The sequence below is a fragment of the Paracoccidioides lutzii genome (assembly GCF_000150705.2).
Source record: "Paracoccidioides lutzii Pb01 unplaced genomic scaffold supercont2.12, whole genome shotgun sequence".
Taxonomy (NCBI): domain Eukaryota; kingdom Fungi; phylum Ascomycota; class Eurotiomycetes; order Onygenales; family Ajellomycetaceae; genus Paracoccidioides; species Paracoccidioides lutzii.
Window position 1 is genome coordinate 849,066 of NW_015440958.1, and position 16,817 is coordinate 865,882.

At 47.2% G+C, this 16,817-nt stretch overlaps 4 protein-coding genes across 4 annotated transcripts; 3 read left to right on the forward strand and 1 right to left on the reverse strand.

Annotated features, from left to right (window-relative positions):
• Positions 1-3,065: 3,065 nt before the first annotated feature.
• PAAG_04911 (hypothetical protein) lies at positions 3,066-4,214 on the forward strand (the record flags this gene model as incomplete). Its single annotated transcript, XM_002793336.2, has 3 exons — positions 3,066-3,212; positions 3,361-3,644; positions 3,713-4,214. The coding sequence occupies 3 exons, from the start codon at positions 3,066-3,068 to the stop codon at positions 4,212-4,214; spliced, it is 933 nt and encodes a 310-aa protein (XP_002793382.2).
• Positions 4,215-4,872: 658 nt separating this feature from the next.
• Positions 4,873-7,617, reverse strand: PAAG_04912 (hypothetical protein; the record flags this gene model as incomplete). The annotated part of the gene is made up of 4 exons (XM_002793337.1): positions 4,873-7,205; positions 7,264-7,308; positions 7,367-7,408; positions 7,473-7,617. The coding sequence occupies 4 exons, from the start codon at positions 7,615-7,617 to the stop codon at positions 4,873-4,875; spliced, it is 2,565 nt and encodes an 854-aa protein (XP_002793383.1).
• A 1,696-nt stretch (positions 7,618-9,313) lies between these two features.
• PAAG_04913 (hypothetical protein) lies at positions 9,314-10,866 on the forward strand (the record flags this gene model as incomplete). The annotated part of the gene is made up of 4 exons (XM_002793338.2): positions 9,314-9,510; positions 9,847-10,144; positions 10,296-10,496; positions 10,561-10,866. The coding sequence occupies 4 exons, from the start codon at positions 9,314-9,316 to the stop codon at positions 10,864-10,866; spliced, it is 1,002 nt and encodes a 333-aa protein (XP_002793384.1).
• A 1,967-nt stretch (positions 10,867-12,833) lies between these two features.
• Positions 12,834-16,771, forward strand: PAAG_11955 (hypothetical protein; the record flags this gene model as incomplete). The annotated part of the gene is made up of 8 exons (XM_015847513.1): positions 12,834-12,878; positions 13,036-13,104; positions 13,215-13,949; positions 14,060-14,402; positions 15,041-15,075; positions 15,558-15,684; positions 16,181-16,538; positions 16,624-16,771. 8 exons carry the CDS (start codon positions 12,834-12,836, stop codon positions 16,769-16,771), a joined length of 1,860 nt encoding a protein of 619 aa, XP_015702903.1.
• Positions 16,772-16,817: the final 46 nt, after the last annotated feature.

The window sequence follows — 16,817 nt, forward strand, 5'->3', positions numbered from 1 at the left end:
CCTGATTTCAATAGCAAATTTATTAATATTAAAAAGATTAAGCAGGCTCTAAATAAAACTACTGTTTTGAAGATTAGAATTTAATCTAAAAATTTATTTATTCAAGTGATAAAAGACTACAGGAGCTGCATTAGAAGCAGACAAACATGTAATTATAATAGAATAATAAACCTGTTAGAATTCATAAAATTATTTCATTTTTTGATCAGGGAGCCAGGGGTGGCCACTAGACCCGGGTGTCATCTTTTTTTTTTTTTTTTTTTTTTTTTAAATATTGTATTATCTATAACTAGTATTAATAGCAGAGTAAACAATCAGACAGTATTGAATGACAGGCAGGAGAATATCATCTTCATATTTCAGGGCGGCAAGGGTGAGGAAAACCTCTATTTGGAGTGTGTGGGTTACTACTCGTCCAAGCGGCGGAAAGCCAAATACTTAGCATTTTTAGACAATTCTCATTCAAGATCCTCACTTCAATCCGCAAGAGAAACCGATAGCTGCTGTTGAAATCTTTGGACCATCCGGGCTACCTACACACAAGGCAACAAGAACAGCTAATAGCAGGGGTAGTTTGGGGGCTAGCAATGGAGAATCTCTTGCGATCTACATCTGGAACACCTGGAGAACTTTAGCTTCAAGGGGCGTGTTGGTCGGTTTAATTTGTATATATATACCTGCGCAGCACCAGTGCTAGGATGAATTGTTGACATTGAAGAACAATAGGGAGGGAAAGATAACTGGGATCACAAACTATATCAGACAGTAGCTTCATTTTTTCCTGCTTCATAACACAATTGCTAGCTTGCATCTTCTCCTCCTTTCTCTTCTCTTTCTTCCCTTTCTCCATCCCCTATGCTAATACTTCTCTTCAATCCTTCAATGGTCTCCCATACATATTACAATTTCAATCCCGTATAGCCTTCCTACCCTTCCTATGCCACTCCGACCAATCCATGAAGTCATCAACTGAAGAATCTGTGCAAGAACTGCAGCGCTATGTTGAGAATTATTCTGAAAGAAACAAAATGACATCAACTGCAGCATTTTGTACTGGTTCTTTTCACCTCCCATTCTCTGAAGCTCTGAATGCCTCCCACTCTTCCTGCCTGGGGCGCACGCGGAATACCTTTTTAGACTTTGAGCTGGAGGTCATGCAGGCCCACCCCCTGTGCTGTTGGGAGATTGTTCAGCCATTAGTCGGCACAAAACCGGGAGCTTCAACACCATGTGAAACCAAATGGAATTCGGCCAGAACAGACTACCATGGAGAAGCAGGCACCTCTTCTAGAGCTGCTGTTCATCAAAACCAGCCGCGCTGACGACTCACTCGTGTGGGAACCTTCTCTCTGCTCCACGCATATGAAGGCAATGCCCGGTGGTCCCTTCACAGGTATCTTATCTGCATCAATGACCTACCTGAGTCCTAACTGGATAACTGCATGATGATCACATATCTGTTCTGCACGATCTTTGCGACCAGATTTCCATGAAGATTTTCCTGGGGCCAAATGCATGGAATTCGATTTGAACTAGATGCGGATCAGAGGAAACACTTGAGGATTGCATGCCTGGCTAGAGGAGTTGGTAAAAAGAAGGTAAGTACTTACTCCACCAGATCATCTAGTTAACCATATTGTTGTTTGTAATTCACCCAATAGTAAACATCAGCAGTTCAACAAGTTCACCAAGGATATTGGCCTTTTTCCATTCAGCCCAAGCATGAACCTCTCAAACAGCACAATGTGCTGTGGTAAGATTAAGAAGGGGGGTAATTTCGAATGAGCTCTAAGAACAGAACGAGTTTTCAGAATCGAGCGAGGCCTAGACATCAAACAAGATCCAGGAATTGAACGAGCTCCAATAAGTTAAAATTTTTATCTCCTGGTCTGATAATTTTTCTTTGTTTTGGGTACAGTTGACAGCTCGCATTCGCAGTGCTTCAAGGGATAGTTAGGCGCGGCAGCAGCAGCGCGCCGTGCTCAAGGCTTATTAATAGTTGTGACTAAACTAAAGGCGCAGCAAATAACTAGTTAGTTAGGCATGATATATTTAAATACTATGAGAGAAGAAGAAGATTCCTTGATTAGCGTAACTATATAGAGTGACATCCTAAATCACGAATGTAACTTTCTGTCATGCCCCTGACCCATACCCCAACCCGTTGTAAGAAACTTTATTGAGGGTTCACCATAGTTACCCGCGAAACTTGAAATTTGCCTTCCTGTCTGAACCTCCTTTGGACACCGTTCAGCATATGAGTTGGAATTCAACGAGCATCAATCAACATCAGCCTTCTATCTTTGACAATGCATAGATATCCAGTTAGAGGGAGCTTATTTACTCCCTCCATATGGACCTATGATCTACGATCACCCCGATGGTCGTTGAGACGAAATTCGAGCAAAGGGGTTTCTGAAAATGTTAGAGAATGATTGGTTGGGGGATTTTAGTTTATTTCATGCGTTGTTCAGAGAGGTGGGTATTGGGACCCGCCTGGATGAAGACGCGAAACAAACTGCAGCCGGGCCTTGCTCAGCTCTCTTGAGACTAAATAGACCAGTGACCAGGCGCCAGCCAGCCCGCCAGCCCTAACTAACTAAATACTCTCGACTAAAAGATTGCAGGTAAACAAACATCGCAACTCGCAGCCTGCCTCCAACTCAGCCTCCACCAAAGACAGCAGCCACAGCACAGACAAAGAGTCAGGCACTTTGCTGTCTATTATCCCTCATTTCTGCCATTGCTGTTTGTTTGCTGCTCTTGCATTTTCTTTCATTTATTTCTCTTGTCTCTCCTGCTCTCCCGGCCTCCCAACAAAAGCTCATTTATTTCTCATCATCCAGCCCGACAGCTTACGAGAGAATACATCACTACTACTACTGCTACCTAGATAAAAATACTCTCCATACAGCTATCATTGATTGCCGGAAATAAATCCCGAAGCGAGTGAATCCGGTGCGATCAAAACGGGTTGGAGAATATCTGTGTTATTCAGAGAAGGGTGCTGGGCAAGCCTGGTGTAAACATATAAAAATATACACAGCGTCAACCTACAGGCAACCATGTTTTCCTCGTTTCATTTCCCAAGGGTGAAGATGCTCCTTCATGGCCTGCAGGGCTTCGTTGTTTTTTTGGGCTGGGCCCTCACAGTCGCCGTTTTCACACGGGATGGGTATACAGACGGTCGGACAGCATACTATTTTGCGCTGGTATGTCACTTTCCTTTGTTGTTGCTCTTTATATATATGGCTGTGTGAAAAGCACGGATTTTGGAGGCAGTCAAAGCAGAATTGTTATTCATTTAACATCATGGGAGAGAAGCAGATTGCTAACTTACTTGCTTGGTGTTGTATATAGTGTTGGTTCACGGCGCCCGCCCTCATCTACCTCGCCGCAGTGCCCATGTGGCCACGGACACGGAGATTCGGCAATGCGTATGCCTTCGCTGCAATCGACGTGTTATTCGCTGTTCTCTGGTTCGCCTCCTGGGTGGCCGTTGCATCCTACGTAGGCGCTGGCAAGAAAGAAGGTGAAAATGATAAGAAGAATAAAGATAAAAATGGCTGCGATGCATTCGCATTCGGTTCCCCCGCAAAGTGCAGATTAAGCACCGGAACCGCGGTCCTGGGTGTTGGGGTGTGGTAAGTTCTCTCTCACTCTGATACTTCTATCAATTCCATAAAAACACTAACACTTCTTCCCCGCACAGCCTCCTCTTCGTCGCCACATCCTACCTCTCCATCCGCAATCTCATAGAATACCGTCGAAGCGGCACGATGCCCTACGAAGGCTCCGACCCCACCTTCGCCGCACATTCCAAAGCCGCCTTCTCGTCCAACCCAGCCCAAGACTTCGACGACGAAGATGACCGGGACGCTGAATTCCGCTCCGGCAGATCCCCTACCGCCGGCACCTTCCGCCGTGATCCCAACGACGCATATGCGCTGCTGCATAACAACGACGCGGATGATTTGGCGGCCCTGCATGGAACTACTGCACCCCCGCCGTTGTATGATCCGACATCGAATAGTAATAGTAATAGTAATAGTAATAATAATCATGGTAGTAATCCGACCAGTCCGCCGCCGCTGCCTGTGACTGGTGATAGTAGCTATTTGCATGATTATGATACGAGTTATAGAGGTGCGTATGGAGCTGGGCATCGGTCTCAGGCGTCTGGGAGTTATCATGATGGATATCCGGGGCGGTAGTTAGCTAGATTGATTGGATGACTAACATGATAAGATGGAATGGTTTTACATCGTCCCTTTTTCTGTTCTGTTGCAATGGATTTTTTTTTTTATTTTTCCCTGGTTCTTGATTCCTCCCCCATGCCTCGTTTCCGTTTCCGTATATTATATGAGCACCCGTTTGAGTCTGCTTTTCAATTTCGCTTGTACGTGTTCATGTGGATATATCATTTGAAGCGCGATTTTCCTTTTCCCGTTCTGTGTTTTTGCCTTTCGATATTTAATTTGGACGTGTGGGGAAGGGATAGGGGAACAAACCTTTGGAAAGGGAGAAAGTATTTTGCGTTATGTATATATACTTCTTTTTCTATCCTTCGTTGGAGCGAGCCAGCTTGTCTTTATTATATCCTTATGCTATTTAGGTGATTTCTGCTGATGAATATATTAATGACAAGAGAATTTTACAGGGAAGCTAAGAATTTTAAGAAAGGCAATCAAATGCCCCCCCTTATTTCGCTCTTTTAATTTTATCAACTAACTACATACGTTACAAACACATCACCATACAATGGCATCCACTGCCTCCATTTGTTCCAGCAAATGCTCTCAAAGTACAATGATATATGCAAAAAACTCTCATCCACTCACCAAACTATTTACTCCTCAAATCAAGCTCCATTCAAGGAACAAAATCCTCCTCCCGGTCATCGTCTTGTTCTTCATCCTCGTCATCGTCCTGTTCACATTCCTGGGTATCTTCCTGTTCAATTTCCAGCCCTTCCTCTTTCAGCTCGCCTTTCTGCCCTTTCTGCTTAACTTCCTCTGCGGGATATGTAGTTTGACCTACTCGATAACCTCCATCATCGTCCACATTCTCCGCCAGCTGTCTATACCACTCGTCGGTATCACGCAAGTGCTCTCGGATCATTTTGGTTAACTCATCCTCTTGCTCTCTGTCCTCTTCGTCGTCACCCTCGTCATCATCATCATCGTCATCATCTTCTTCTTCTTCTTCTTCATCTTCATCATCATCATCATCTTCTTCTTCTTCTTCACCCTCTTCACCATCTCCATCGTCTTCTTCACCGTCACTTTCCCTGTCATTACCATCCCGAGCGGCTTCAGACATCTGCACATCAGGCTCCATTGGTGCTAGAGTAGTCCCAGCATTCTCACTCTCCTTCCCTTCTTGATTGACCGCTGCCTCCATAGCAAGTCTAAGCACATCCTCCATCCTTTGAGCCTCCAGCATCTCTATATACTTCCCAACCTTGCCTGACACAGCGAGATAGCGGTCTTCAATTCTCTTTTCGTATTGCTCGTCAGACCACTTATGCACCCTCTCCTCCTCCAGCGCCCTCGCATAACATTCAAATATCCCACTCGAAGGCATATAATCCCTCCAGTTCTTTTGTATTTTTGGTGTCTTCACTTCACTGGCAGCCTTATCCCGCAGTTCGTTCGAAGATACACTGCTTGTCGGATCCTCCGCATCGGCAGGGGCGCTGTGGTTGTTTGATAATCTAAGGAAGCGCTCGCGGTATATCTCTGGAGGGCTTTTCCATCCACATTCGTTGTTGTCTACAGGGATACCCTCGAGAACCCCTCCGTATTCGTGTTTGGGGATTTCTGCTCCTGTGTATACTTCGGGCTGGCATTTGCCGTAATCGTCGACGGTGACGTCAAGTCGGGAGCCGGGTCGGATGAAGTAGAATGGTAGGTTGGAGGAGTTGGGGTTGGGTTTGGGCTCGAGATTTGTGGTTGCAGCAGGGACATATAGGTACCCGGGGAGAGACGTTGGTTGCTGCGTAATCGGATACGCGGATACGGATAAATAGGGGATTGTCAGACTTCCCGGGATGTTGATATTGCCGTTGCCAATGCCGCTGAGACCATCAAGATTATGGATCTCATTGCATGGCGCTGTATGGTGATCAGATGTAAGGTCGATATATTGTGCTATGTGGTACGTGGGTGTGGGTTGGGTGGCTGTTAGTTTTGCCTTCTTCTTGGCCGGAGGGGAAAGTTGCAGGAAGGTCGGTGGCGATGTCGAAGGTGTAGGATTGTTACTGCTCGCTCCACTGGTATCCTCTTCTTCACCAGTTTCGTCTGATGAACTTCTTGCACGCTTGCGACTCGGAGTGGCACAGTGGCCTTTCCCACACTTCTGTTCCTGCATTGGCAGAGCTGATGGAATTGTCGTCTTGGTCATAGTTGACGGCTGCTGCTGCAGCGCCTGCAGTTTCGCCCAGTTCACCACACTTCCCAGTTGTTGTTCAGCGAGAGCTTGATTCTCTGCTTCTTTCCTCGCAACTATCATTGCATCCTCAAAGGCCTTGTAGATCTTGAGCCCTATATTCTTGGCTTTCCAATAAGCATCCAGCTCTCCAAACGCTGCGAAAAGAGTCTCTTCAAAATCCTGAGGGAAAGCTTCCGCCGGCGTCTCTCGTTGAGATTCTGGCACAGCCGTGTTATACTGCTTGAGCCACTTTTTTCCAAGGTAGCTGTCACTTATTTTGTCCATACCGGGACCCTGCTCAAGCTCAATCTCCATGACACCTAGGTCGTCATTGGTGACTCCATCGCTCTTCATCAACGGTTCCAGGACAACTGCACTCAATGCTATGTTTACCTGGTCGACAGTACAATTGTACTTTTCCGCGAATTCGCCGTAGGGGAAAACGCAGCCGATGGTACGAGCCATGTCTGTGAAAAATTCCCTTGCAAAGGGCGAAATGGTATACGGTTTGCTTGATTCTGGTTGGGAAGACGCAAGTCCCTTTTCTTCTGCGATAGCAGACGGGCCTGTCTGCTTCTGCTGCAGGGCAATGAAAGGTGGAAGAGACTCTGCAGGAAACGGGTTTGAAGAATTCAGGAGGAGGCAATTTGAGTCTTTGGTGATATTCCTTATCCAATCTGATGTGTTGAGGGTGAACAGGACCGTCGACCCTTGACTCTGCCCATCAATTTCTGCTTGCTGGAGATTGTTGTGATTCCTACCAGGGGAATTTCCTATTACACAGTAAGACAAAGCCTGGTAATCGAGGAAATGAGAGATTGATTTTCTTACTGGATGGATGAGGAGGAACAGCATCTCCACTAGAGAGCAACGGTGCTAGTACACGGTAAGAGCGGGCCTTACAATTAAGGAAGCGGAAGATAGATTTCCTTACCGGCGAGAGGGGCCGCGAGAAGAGAGTCTCTATTAAAGCGAACTGCAGATAGCATATGGTAAGATAAGACCAGACAATTGAGAAATCGGGAGATAGATTTTCTTACCAGCGGGTGGGCTTGCACGAAGCGGGCCCTCGCTGGGACAAACTGGCCCCGAGTTGGATCTGATATTGGCTCGCACAGCGACGCCAGCAGTCTGAACTACTTCTTCATCATCGTCCAGGATGACGACAGGATTGTTTTCGGTCATGATGGAGGATTTTTCTTCGACGGCTTCAATGTTTTAGATACAGATTGAAAGTCGGGGCCGAGTACGAGGTGGTATAAACTTGAAATGAAACGAAGCGGGAATAAGTTCTTGATGATTGCAGAAAGAGAGAGAAGGAATAAGAGGCGAGAAGAGAGGAATTGACTTGATAAAAAATGCATTTCGACAAAGGATGGTGGGGGGGGGGCTGTGTGAATATTCAGGTATAGAGATAGAGATTCACTCTGGAATGTCGATTGTGCTTGTGCTTGTAGCTATCACTCTTCATAACGATGATGAGCGTTGTAGAAGTGAATAATAACCTATTCATAAAACCCAAGCCCATTCGGCTTGATTTGTGTCATTTAAATTTTCCATTCAGTAAGAGTGAACGGAATGGATCAGGGTCATGTTGATTTGAGAAGTTAATGTGTCGTAGACAGGATACCTGCATACACTTAGGCAATAAGCATACCTACCTACCACCTAGAGGAGTGCTATCCCGGGTAGATTTTGGCGAGGGTTTTCCCCCTGGAGATGGAGATCAAAAGAGGGAAAATACGCAGCAAGGCCATACCACGCAATATCAACAGAAGCTGACAGCGAAACTTTCAGAGAAAACAGACCACTTTTCAGGCGGGCCGAAAAGATCTCTCAGGAGTGAGTCTTTCCGTCTGTGTGGTCGCGGCGACAGGAGAGAAGAACACAGCCACCGACCGATCACATCTCATATCGAGTGAATGGAAAGGGGGCAGTTAACAACCCTATGTCTACGTGAAAGGCTGAAAACTCCAGACTAAAAACCTGTTCACGGTTGGCCTGGGAGAGAAGCACAACAGAGATGCCAATGACTGCTAAGGGGAGCGCGCAGAGAGTGCAGTGGGCGTATGCGATCGCCATCGGCCATCCATCCATCCACCCACCCAGCCATCCATCCATCCATCCATCCATCCATCCATTCATCCGTCCGCAAGGGCATGTAGTCAAGTTGGCCAACGTATCAATATATGTATGCGTACATACATACGGACTCTTCTCCTCCGTACAACATATATAAATATATATACGAGCCTGGGATCAATCGCCCGCAAACTCCACTGTAACATGTGACTCTGGGCTCCAACGCTGGCAGATGTGTGCAGAGAGAGGCAGGAGCGAGGAGGCGGAGGGACGCCTTCCCTCATTGGGCTTCCCCTATGGGAAAGGAAGGCCCGAGAGCCGCAGGGGAAACGCTTTAAACGGACGGTTATTAATATTGTTTGGACCAGTCAAGGCAGCTTCAACGAGTTAGTCACCACTACTTAATTACCACTACCGCTAATCACTGCCCCCCCCCGCGGGGGGACCCCTGCTGCCACTATTGCCACTACTGCCACTGTTTTGCTTCTTCCTCTTCCTCTTCTCCTCCTCCCTCTCTCTTTTTCTTTCTTCTTCTTCTTCTTCTTCTTCTTCTTCTTTCTCCTTCTCCACCACGCCGACAACCATCAACATACGATCAAGCCAACACCCCCATCTTCATCATCTTCTCCAGTATCTAGGGCACTAAGCTACCCTTTCATCCCCCCTTCAAGTTCCCCAAGGCAGCCCAAGCCCCCTGAGTTCAATCTTCAAGTTCCGGCGGTAACAGCAAGCCCCCTTTTCACCAATAAACTACCCCCGTGTGCCGTTTTCAAAAACACTCAGCCAAACTCCATCAATCATGTCGACTGCCAACGAAGTGGCCGAGAACTTGGCCTCTGTCTCCATCAACGACGCTACCAACGGCGATGCTCCGGCTGCTGCTCGCACCGATGCCACTGCAACCAGTGCCGACGAGGGACGTCGCTTGTATATTGGGAACCTTGCATATGCGACCACGGAGGGGGAACTCAAGGACTTCTTCAAGGCTTATACCATGTACGTATTTCCAAGCGTTTCCCATAATTTTTAATCAGTATCTTAGCTTCTTATCCTCTGTTTTGTTTCCTATCGCATGGGATGGTATCTACCAAAATCATCACTACAGCTGTGATTCTGGTTTTGAAAACAATAACAGGTTCAAACTGCAAGCACAACAAAGAGTCATCCCTTCTACTCCACTCTTTTAAAAACACACATATATATAAGACATCCTCTATTGTCATGAATGCAGTTTATTTTGCAGTTGTTTTTTTTCATGCACACTAATTAAATGACATCTGTCATCAATGTGCTTATTTTTATCACTAACTTTTTGCATCATGATCATGACAGTGAAAACACCTCCATCCCCGTGAACCCCCGTACTAATCGCCCAGTCGGATACGCCTTTGTTGATCTCGCCACCGCGCATGAAGCACAGGCTGCCATCTCTGAGCTTTCTGGCAAGGAAATCCTTGAGCGCAAGGTCTCGGTCCAACTTGCCCGCAAGCCAGAACCTGCTGAACACAAGGGCGATGCTGTCAGCGGTGGTGAAGGTGCCAGTGGGGGTGAGGGCCGCAGGAGAGGCTCTGGTCGTGGTCGTGGACGTGGACGTGGCCGTGGTGGTAGATCCGGCCGTGGTGGTCGTGTTGTACGTTTCGACTCCTTTACTTCCCCCCCCCTTTTTTTTTTCCTGCTGAGAATGGCAGTCCCCCTTTCCCACAATGTTTTCATCATCTTTTTTTCCCCTCATAATTCGTGTCATTACTTCAACTAATATATGTCGCCCATGGCGCAAATAGCACAAGGAGAATGGAGAACATGCTGAGGCAGCCACCGAGGGTGCCCCCTTGGCTGATGTGACGAATGAGACTGGCGATGCTTCTAAAGACTCCAAGGGGCGTCCTCGTGTCCACAAGCAGCGTGGTCCTCCCGAAGATGGTATCCCTTCCAAGACTAAGGTCATGGTTGCCAATCTTCCCTACGACCTTAGCGAGGAGAAGGTATGATGGACACTCTCAAAACCCAAAAATTAAAGGAATATTAACAATCATCATCACTCTACAGTTGAAGGAACTCTTTGCCGCCTACGAACCCGTCTCCTCCAAGATTGCTCTTCGCCCCATCCCACGTTTCATGGTCAAGAAGCTCCTTGCTCGTGGTGAGCCCCGCAAGGGTCGCGGTTTCGGTTTTGTTACTCTTGGCTCCGAGGCTCTCCAGGCCAAGGCAGTCGCGGAAATGCATGGCAAAGAAATTGAAGGCCGCGAGATCGCAGTCAAGGTTGCCATCGACAGCCCTGGCAAGGAGGACGATGCCTCTATTGAAGAGCGTTCGACTCCCGAATCCGGTGCCAATGCTCCCGTCGCCGCATAAAATTCGTCAAGCACACATATATCTTCTCCAAACTAAACGAGGTGAAAAGGAAGGGGAATTGAAGGTTCAGTGAAAAGAAGTGAATGCACGCATATGGCAATTAACCCAAAGAAAATATGGCTATGATGAGTAAATTCTGTTACGGGTGCGGGTTTGAAATTGCTTAAATGTTTTTTTAATATTTGTTATTCGGGAAGAAGGAGAGCCAAAAAAAAAAAAAAAAAAAATTCCAACAAACGTTTCTGCCGTTTCTTATCCATTTCCTAGTTGCCGACCCTCGATTCCAGGTTCCCCAGCTTCATTCCCGGTTGGTTCTACATTTGGGGAGGGTAGAGGGGAAGGGGAGGATGTGTGTATGAAAAAGGACAACAAAACAATCAGCCAGCAGAAATATGTATCCGTTCCATGCACCACCAAACAAACAAAGAAAGAAAGAAAAAAAAATTAAAATTAAATTAAAAAAATGAAACGAGAAGACAAAAATGAAAAAGAGGAAGCCCCTGCACTCAGCAGCTCACTTAATGCAAGTCAAGTCTTCCCCCCCTAGTTATTGGGTTACCATGAATGGAATACTTGGCCGGCTTGCTTGCTATGATGTATCTTAAACATTTTCCAATCAAACTATGAATTTGTATTTTATTATTAGTTTTTTCCCTTTCTTTTCTTTTTTTTTCTTTTTCAGCTGGTGGGTAGATGGTAGATGGCTTAAAAGGTCAGTGTTGGTAGGTGTCTCTCAATAGTGTGTAACAATAACCAGTCAAAGCGTTAATGTAAGCTTAGAGTCAGGGAATCCACCACAGCCAACGGCCTAGATAGAGTGACAGTGCTGTGGATACGCTTATTTGAAGCTCCAGCCAAACATAATTTCATACGCTTCATGTCATGTCCTGTCGTCTCTTCCAAAATTGGTCCTGTGTTGGATCAACCTGTATCCCGCATAACTACATAACAAGTCATACGCGATTTTTCCAACGGCGAAAATCTTGGGTCCAAGCCTGGTCTTGGCAGGGAAGGGATGTTCCTGGAACTACACCGTCTATCACAACCAAACCCACTTCCACCCTCCCCCCACCCCCCGCAAAATAGAGAAGAGAAATTCCACTCCAGATCCACAGACGAACCTATATATATACTACTTACTCTTTGATAACCTATATCCCTGGGACCCGCGCTCTTGCGTAGACAAAATTCCATGCTGAGTCGTCGTCACTGCGATTCGATTTTCGTTAGCACACTGTAACCGTTAGCCCGAGTCAATACCCCCATTCCGCACGTACGTTGAGGAGGAGGGCAATATATATAAGGAATAAAGAGGGTGCTTGGAATTGTTGACAGGATACGAAGAGTACACAGGGCGACTGATTAATATAAACGCATACGGATACGCACACGCACATGCACACGCACATGCACAAGCGCACGCACACGCATACGCACACGCAGGGTCAATACAGTCGCCCCAGTTCGTCTGCTGGGAAAGGCGAACGAGAGCCTCTGAGACGCTTGGCTAGCTAGGCATTTAGAATTGATTCCCGCGATTCCCTGACGGACAAGCCAACGACAGGCGGACGGACGGCTGAATCGGCCGGGATAGGGCCTGTTTCAGTCTTTATCCATCTCTTCCTGCAGCGAACGGGTAATTTTTTTTTTTATTCCCCGAGGGCTTTTTTATTATTTTGTTATTTTATTTTATTTTCGATCGACGGGACTCTCTTCGCGAAGGACTCGGTTCGGTTCTTGACTTGAGGAGCGCCCGGGGGGAGGTTGATTTCTCGACTTCGGATATCAGGGGATAGATTGGTAAACGAGGGGGCAAAGAGTGAACGGGATTTGGATGGGGAGGAAGTTTCTGGGTGGCTTCTGAAGTAATACGTTTGTATTCGGGGCCTGGAGATTGTCCATCGCGAGCTGATTGCGGATCAACTTTGTTCGGTGAGAGAGCGAGAGAGTGTGTGAGTGAGGGGAAGATGTCGTCGAACAAATGGAAGGTGGATCTGGAGACGAGGAGCAAGGTATGTTTTTTTTTTTTTTTTTTGGCTAAGTTTTGTAGCTCCTGTTTGGATGTGTGTTTATGTTGGGGATAGGAGAAAAGAGAAAAGGGTTGACTGCAATTCATGTAGCATCTCGCTGACAATGCAGGACGAAATGTGCCCCTGTTGTTAAGTACAGCTGCTACTCATCCAGAAGACCAAGGGCAATGATCGATGTTGTGACTGCGGCGCTCCGTCACCTCAGTGGGTATGCTATGGATTGTTTCTTCACCCAATCCTTCTCGAAATCCCACAACCCCCAATCGTCGTCTAAGTCCTCTTTAATCACTTACCCATATTCTAACATATCCCACCCAGGCCTCCCCCAAATTCGGCATTTTCATCTGCCTAAATTGCGCTGGCACCCACCGCGGCCTAGGCGTGCACATCTCCTTCGTCCGCAGCATAACCATGGACGCCTTCAAGCCTGCCGAAATCCAGCGCATGGAACATGGCGGCAACGATCCCTGGAAACTCTTCTTCGATGAGCACAGCGCCAACGTTGCAGAGAGCCGTGTGTTTGATGACTCGACCATCAAGGAGAGGTATGAGGGCGATGTGGGCGAGGAGTGGAAGGCAAGGTTGACGGCTAAGGTTGAGGGGAGGGAGTATATCCCCGGTGAAGAGAAGAAAGCTTTGTCGAGGGCTGGGACGCCGTCTTCTATTTCTGCTGCGGGCAGTGACCAGAGAGGGTTGACGCCATCCAGGTCCATGTCGCCTGCAAAGCCGGAGGGGCTAGTTGGAAGTGCGGGAGCGGGAGGAAGAAAAGAGCGGAACGAAGCGTACTTTGCGTCTTTGGGGGCGGAGAATTCGAGTAGACCGGAAAACGTGGCGCCGTCGCAGGGCGGGAAGTACACGGGATTCGGAGGAGGGATGCCAACGTCTACGCGAAGCGAGCAGCAGGATGACAGTGGCGCTGCAATACCGGGCCTGCAAGACTTCCAGAATGACCCCGTTGCAGCGCTGACGAAGGGGTTCGGTTGGTTTACAACTACTGTGACCAAAGGCGCGAAGACGGTGAATGAGTCGTATTTGCAACCCGCCGCTAAGACGGTAAGCATTGTATTTTGGTTTGATTCTCTGGTGTATTATATATTCACAACTATTTCCCCAAGGGAAATGTATCTACCTCAAAAAACACCGTTAACAAGACAACAAATCAGCTCGCGGAAACCGACCTGGCCGCCCAGGCCCGCCTCGCCGCCACTCAGGTATCCCGAAATGTCCAAACCGGCACGCGTGGAGCCGCAGACGCCTTAAGCCGATTCGTCGATGGTCCTGCAGACACATCAACATCGCCGACGGGTTGGCATGGACCCCAAAGAAGAACATTCGTGCCAGAGAGGAAGGACTTTTGGGATGATTTTGCCGCTCTAGGAGAGGAGAAGAAGCGGCCGGATGCTGTTGGGACGGCAGCTATGAAGGGTGGTGGGCCCCCTTCTGGTGGCGCTACTGGTGGTGCCGGTGCTGCTGGTGGGAACGGTGCAAAGGGGAAAGATGATGCGGGTAGGAGGAGTTGGGATGATAATTGGTAGATTTTTATTTAGAGATCCGTGCTCCTCTATCATTTTTGCTGGTGAGTTAAATGTCAATGACTCCTTTGTGTTCTCCTACATTACGGATAATGCTTGGTGTTGCTTTATCTCTTTCGTTCCCCGCTTAATTCATTCCCTCGTTTTCCTATCAGTTATTTTTTGGGAAGGGATTTCTAGACATTATGTTCCGAGATTTTAATCTTCGTCGAACTGCATTTACCTGGGATGAGAGATGGCTTGGCTTGGGCCGTGGCATCAAGAGATGCTGTCTCCATTTGCAGAATACATTTCGATATATCCATATCAGTCCATGGAAGGGATATATCAATTCACGCTTCTTTTCAAAATGAGGAGCTTTTGATACCATTCTAGGTCTAATGAGCCTCATTTATGTGTGTTGCAGGGGGTCTCCGTCTCCTCTGTACCTCTGTACTTGAACGGAGTCTGCCTGATGTTCTTATTATCATCTCAAATTTTTGCTCTAAAACATCACTAAATATTTGCGGCATTTATTATTTAATTCATTCCAACACTCTAACAGTGGAGAGGAAATTTAATCAAGTGGATTCATACTGACCCATACTGAGTCTTTGAGAAGTCTTTTAACAGTTTCAGAACCTGGTGTTGTCTATCTTGATACCTACGTAAGACTTGAAACCAAAAATAAACATGGTCACAAAAGGACTGAGGTTTTAATTTCTTGAGCCTGCTGACATTTTAAAAATGTTGCTAAGATTAAATCAACGAAGCAGAGCAACTACATTTATGACATTTATGTTGTGATATATAAAGGACGCTACAATCAAATACTCTTTTCCTCAAAGCTGGCATTGCCCATATTTTCTAAAAAGGGTCACAAAAGGAATAACCTTGTCTTTCTAACATGGAAGAGATCAAGGCGCGTTTATTCCCATCTTTTTCTTCTCCCAAAGCTGTTTCAACCCCTTTATCGATTCTGGATGCCACAGCCACCAGATTTTCTCCCGCCGGAGCAATATGGTTGTTCAACGATATACCTAATGCCATCTAGGAGAAAGTTTTCCTCAACTACCTCGAGTCTACCTTTGTGACTACTGTAAACGATTTCCCACGTTGGGCTGGCCAGCTGCAGTAGTCTCCGGTGTAGTGGGGGGATTCTCAGCATCATACTGAGCGCTTCAACAGGCCCACGGTTGTATACGGCACGAGCGAAGACCCAGGCGTCGAGCGGAGAGTAGTCCGGCATCGGAATATTCACTCTTCAGTGATGGCGGGTATGGTATCAGTGTCAAGATAGCTCATTCATTGGCTGATGCACAAGCAATAAAGGTATTTGCGCACAAGTGAGCTGCGGAGACCCAGACACTATTTAATAAATCTGGTGATTTCAGAACATATTTAACAATGGGTCAGCCAATATTTTAACCCGCACGGTTAGACGCATGTGCCGCAGGCGGTATCAATGGGACTGCTCCGGATGCAGTGCTGGTCTCTTAAAGCCCGTCAACTTCCCTTACACCGGTTTGACTGGTGGGGGACTGACGCTTCCAGATATTGGAATTTATGGTCCCAACGATGGAGAATTCAAGCCTCCTGTCGTGCAGCTCAAGAGGATTACGCTGTCGCCATAGACAGCTGCTCCATGGAAGACATGGGATATTTCTAGGCCTGTTACTTATACCCAATTCTATTTCACTGGGGAGCAGCTTGCCCGGTTAAAGGAATGAGCCCGCACTGATGATAACGGCTGCCCTAACATCTCTAGACTAGATGCGCTGCTCGCACACGTTTGGGCTGCTATCCAACTGAGCGCGGGACCATGGGGAATCAACAGAGGACGTGTTTCTAAGTCTGTCTATCGGAGCTCGGACGCATGTATCCCCGCCACTTCCGGAGTCATTTATCGGTTCTCCATTGTTCCAAACCCACTTGCGAGCGCCTGGCAAGAAGGCACGCATGGCTACAAATCTGGGAAGGATGGCAAGTCAAATCCGGGGACGATGATGCTATTTAGTCCAGCAAAGATTGGAGCCATGCTTCATGACGCGGCCTACGAGGTATCGCCGCAGAGGCTTTTGCAGGCATTTTTGGGCACGCAACATAGTCACATTGGTGACTTCTTGGTTACGTCTGTGTCTATACAATGTTGACTTTGTGGGCGCAGCATCAGGCGCAAGGATAGGACCCTGATATATCCATGCAATTATGCCCAGAATGGACGACTGTCTTCAGGTGATGGATATTGGGGGAGACGATGGAGGGATTGATATTACGTTGTATCTAGATACGGAGGCGATGGGAAAGCTTCTTGGAGATGAGAAAATGATGAATACTTCACTAAGATCCGTAGTTTCGGATTGAGAGTTTGTCGAAAGCAAGCCCGCCAAAAGATAGCGATTTTTTCTTG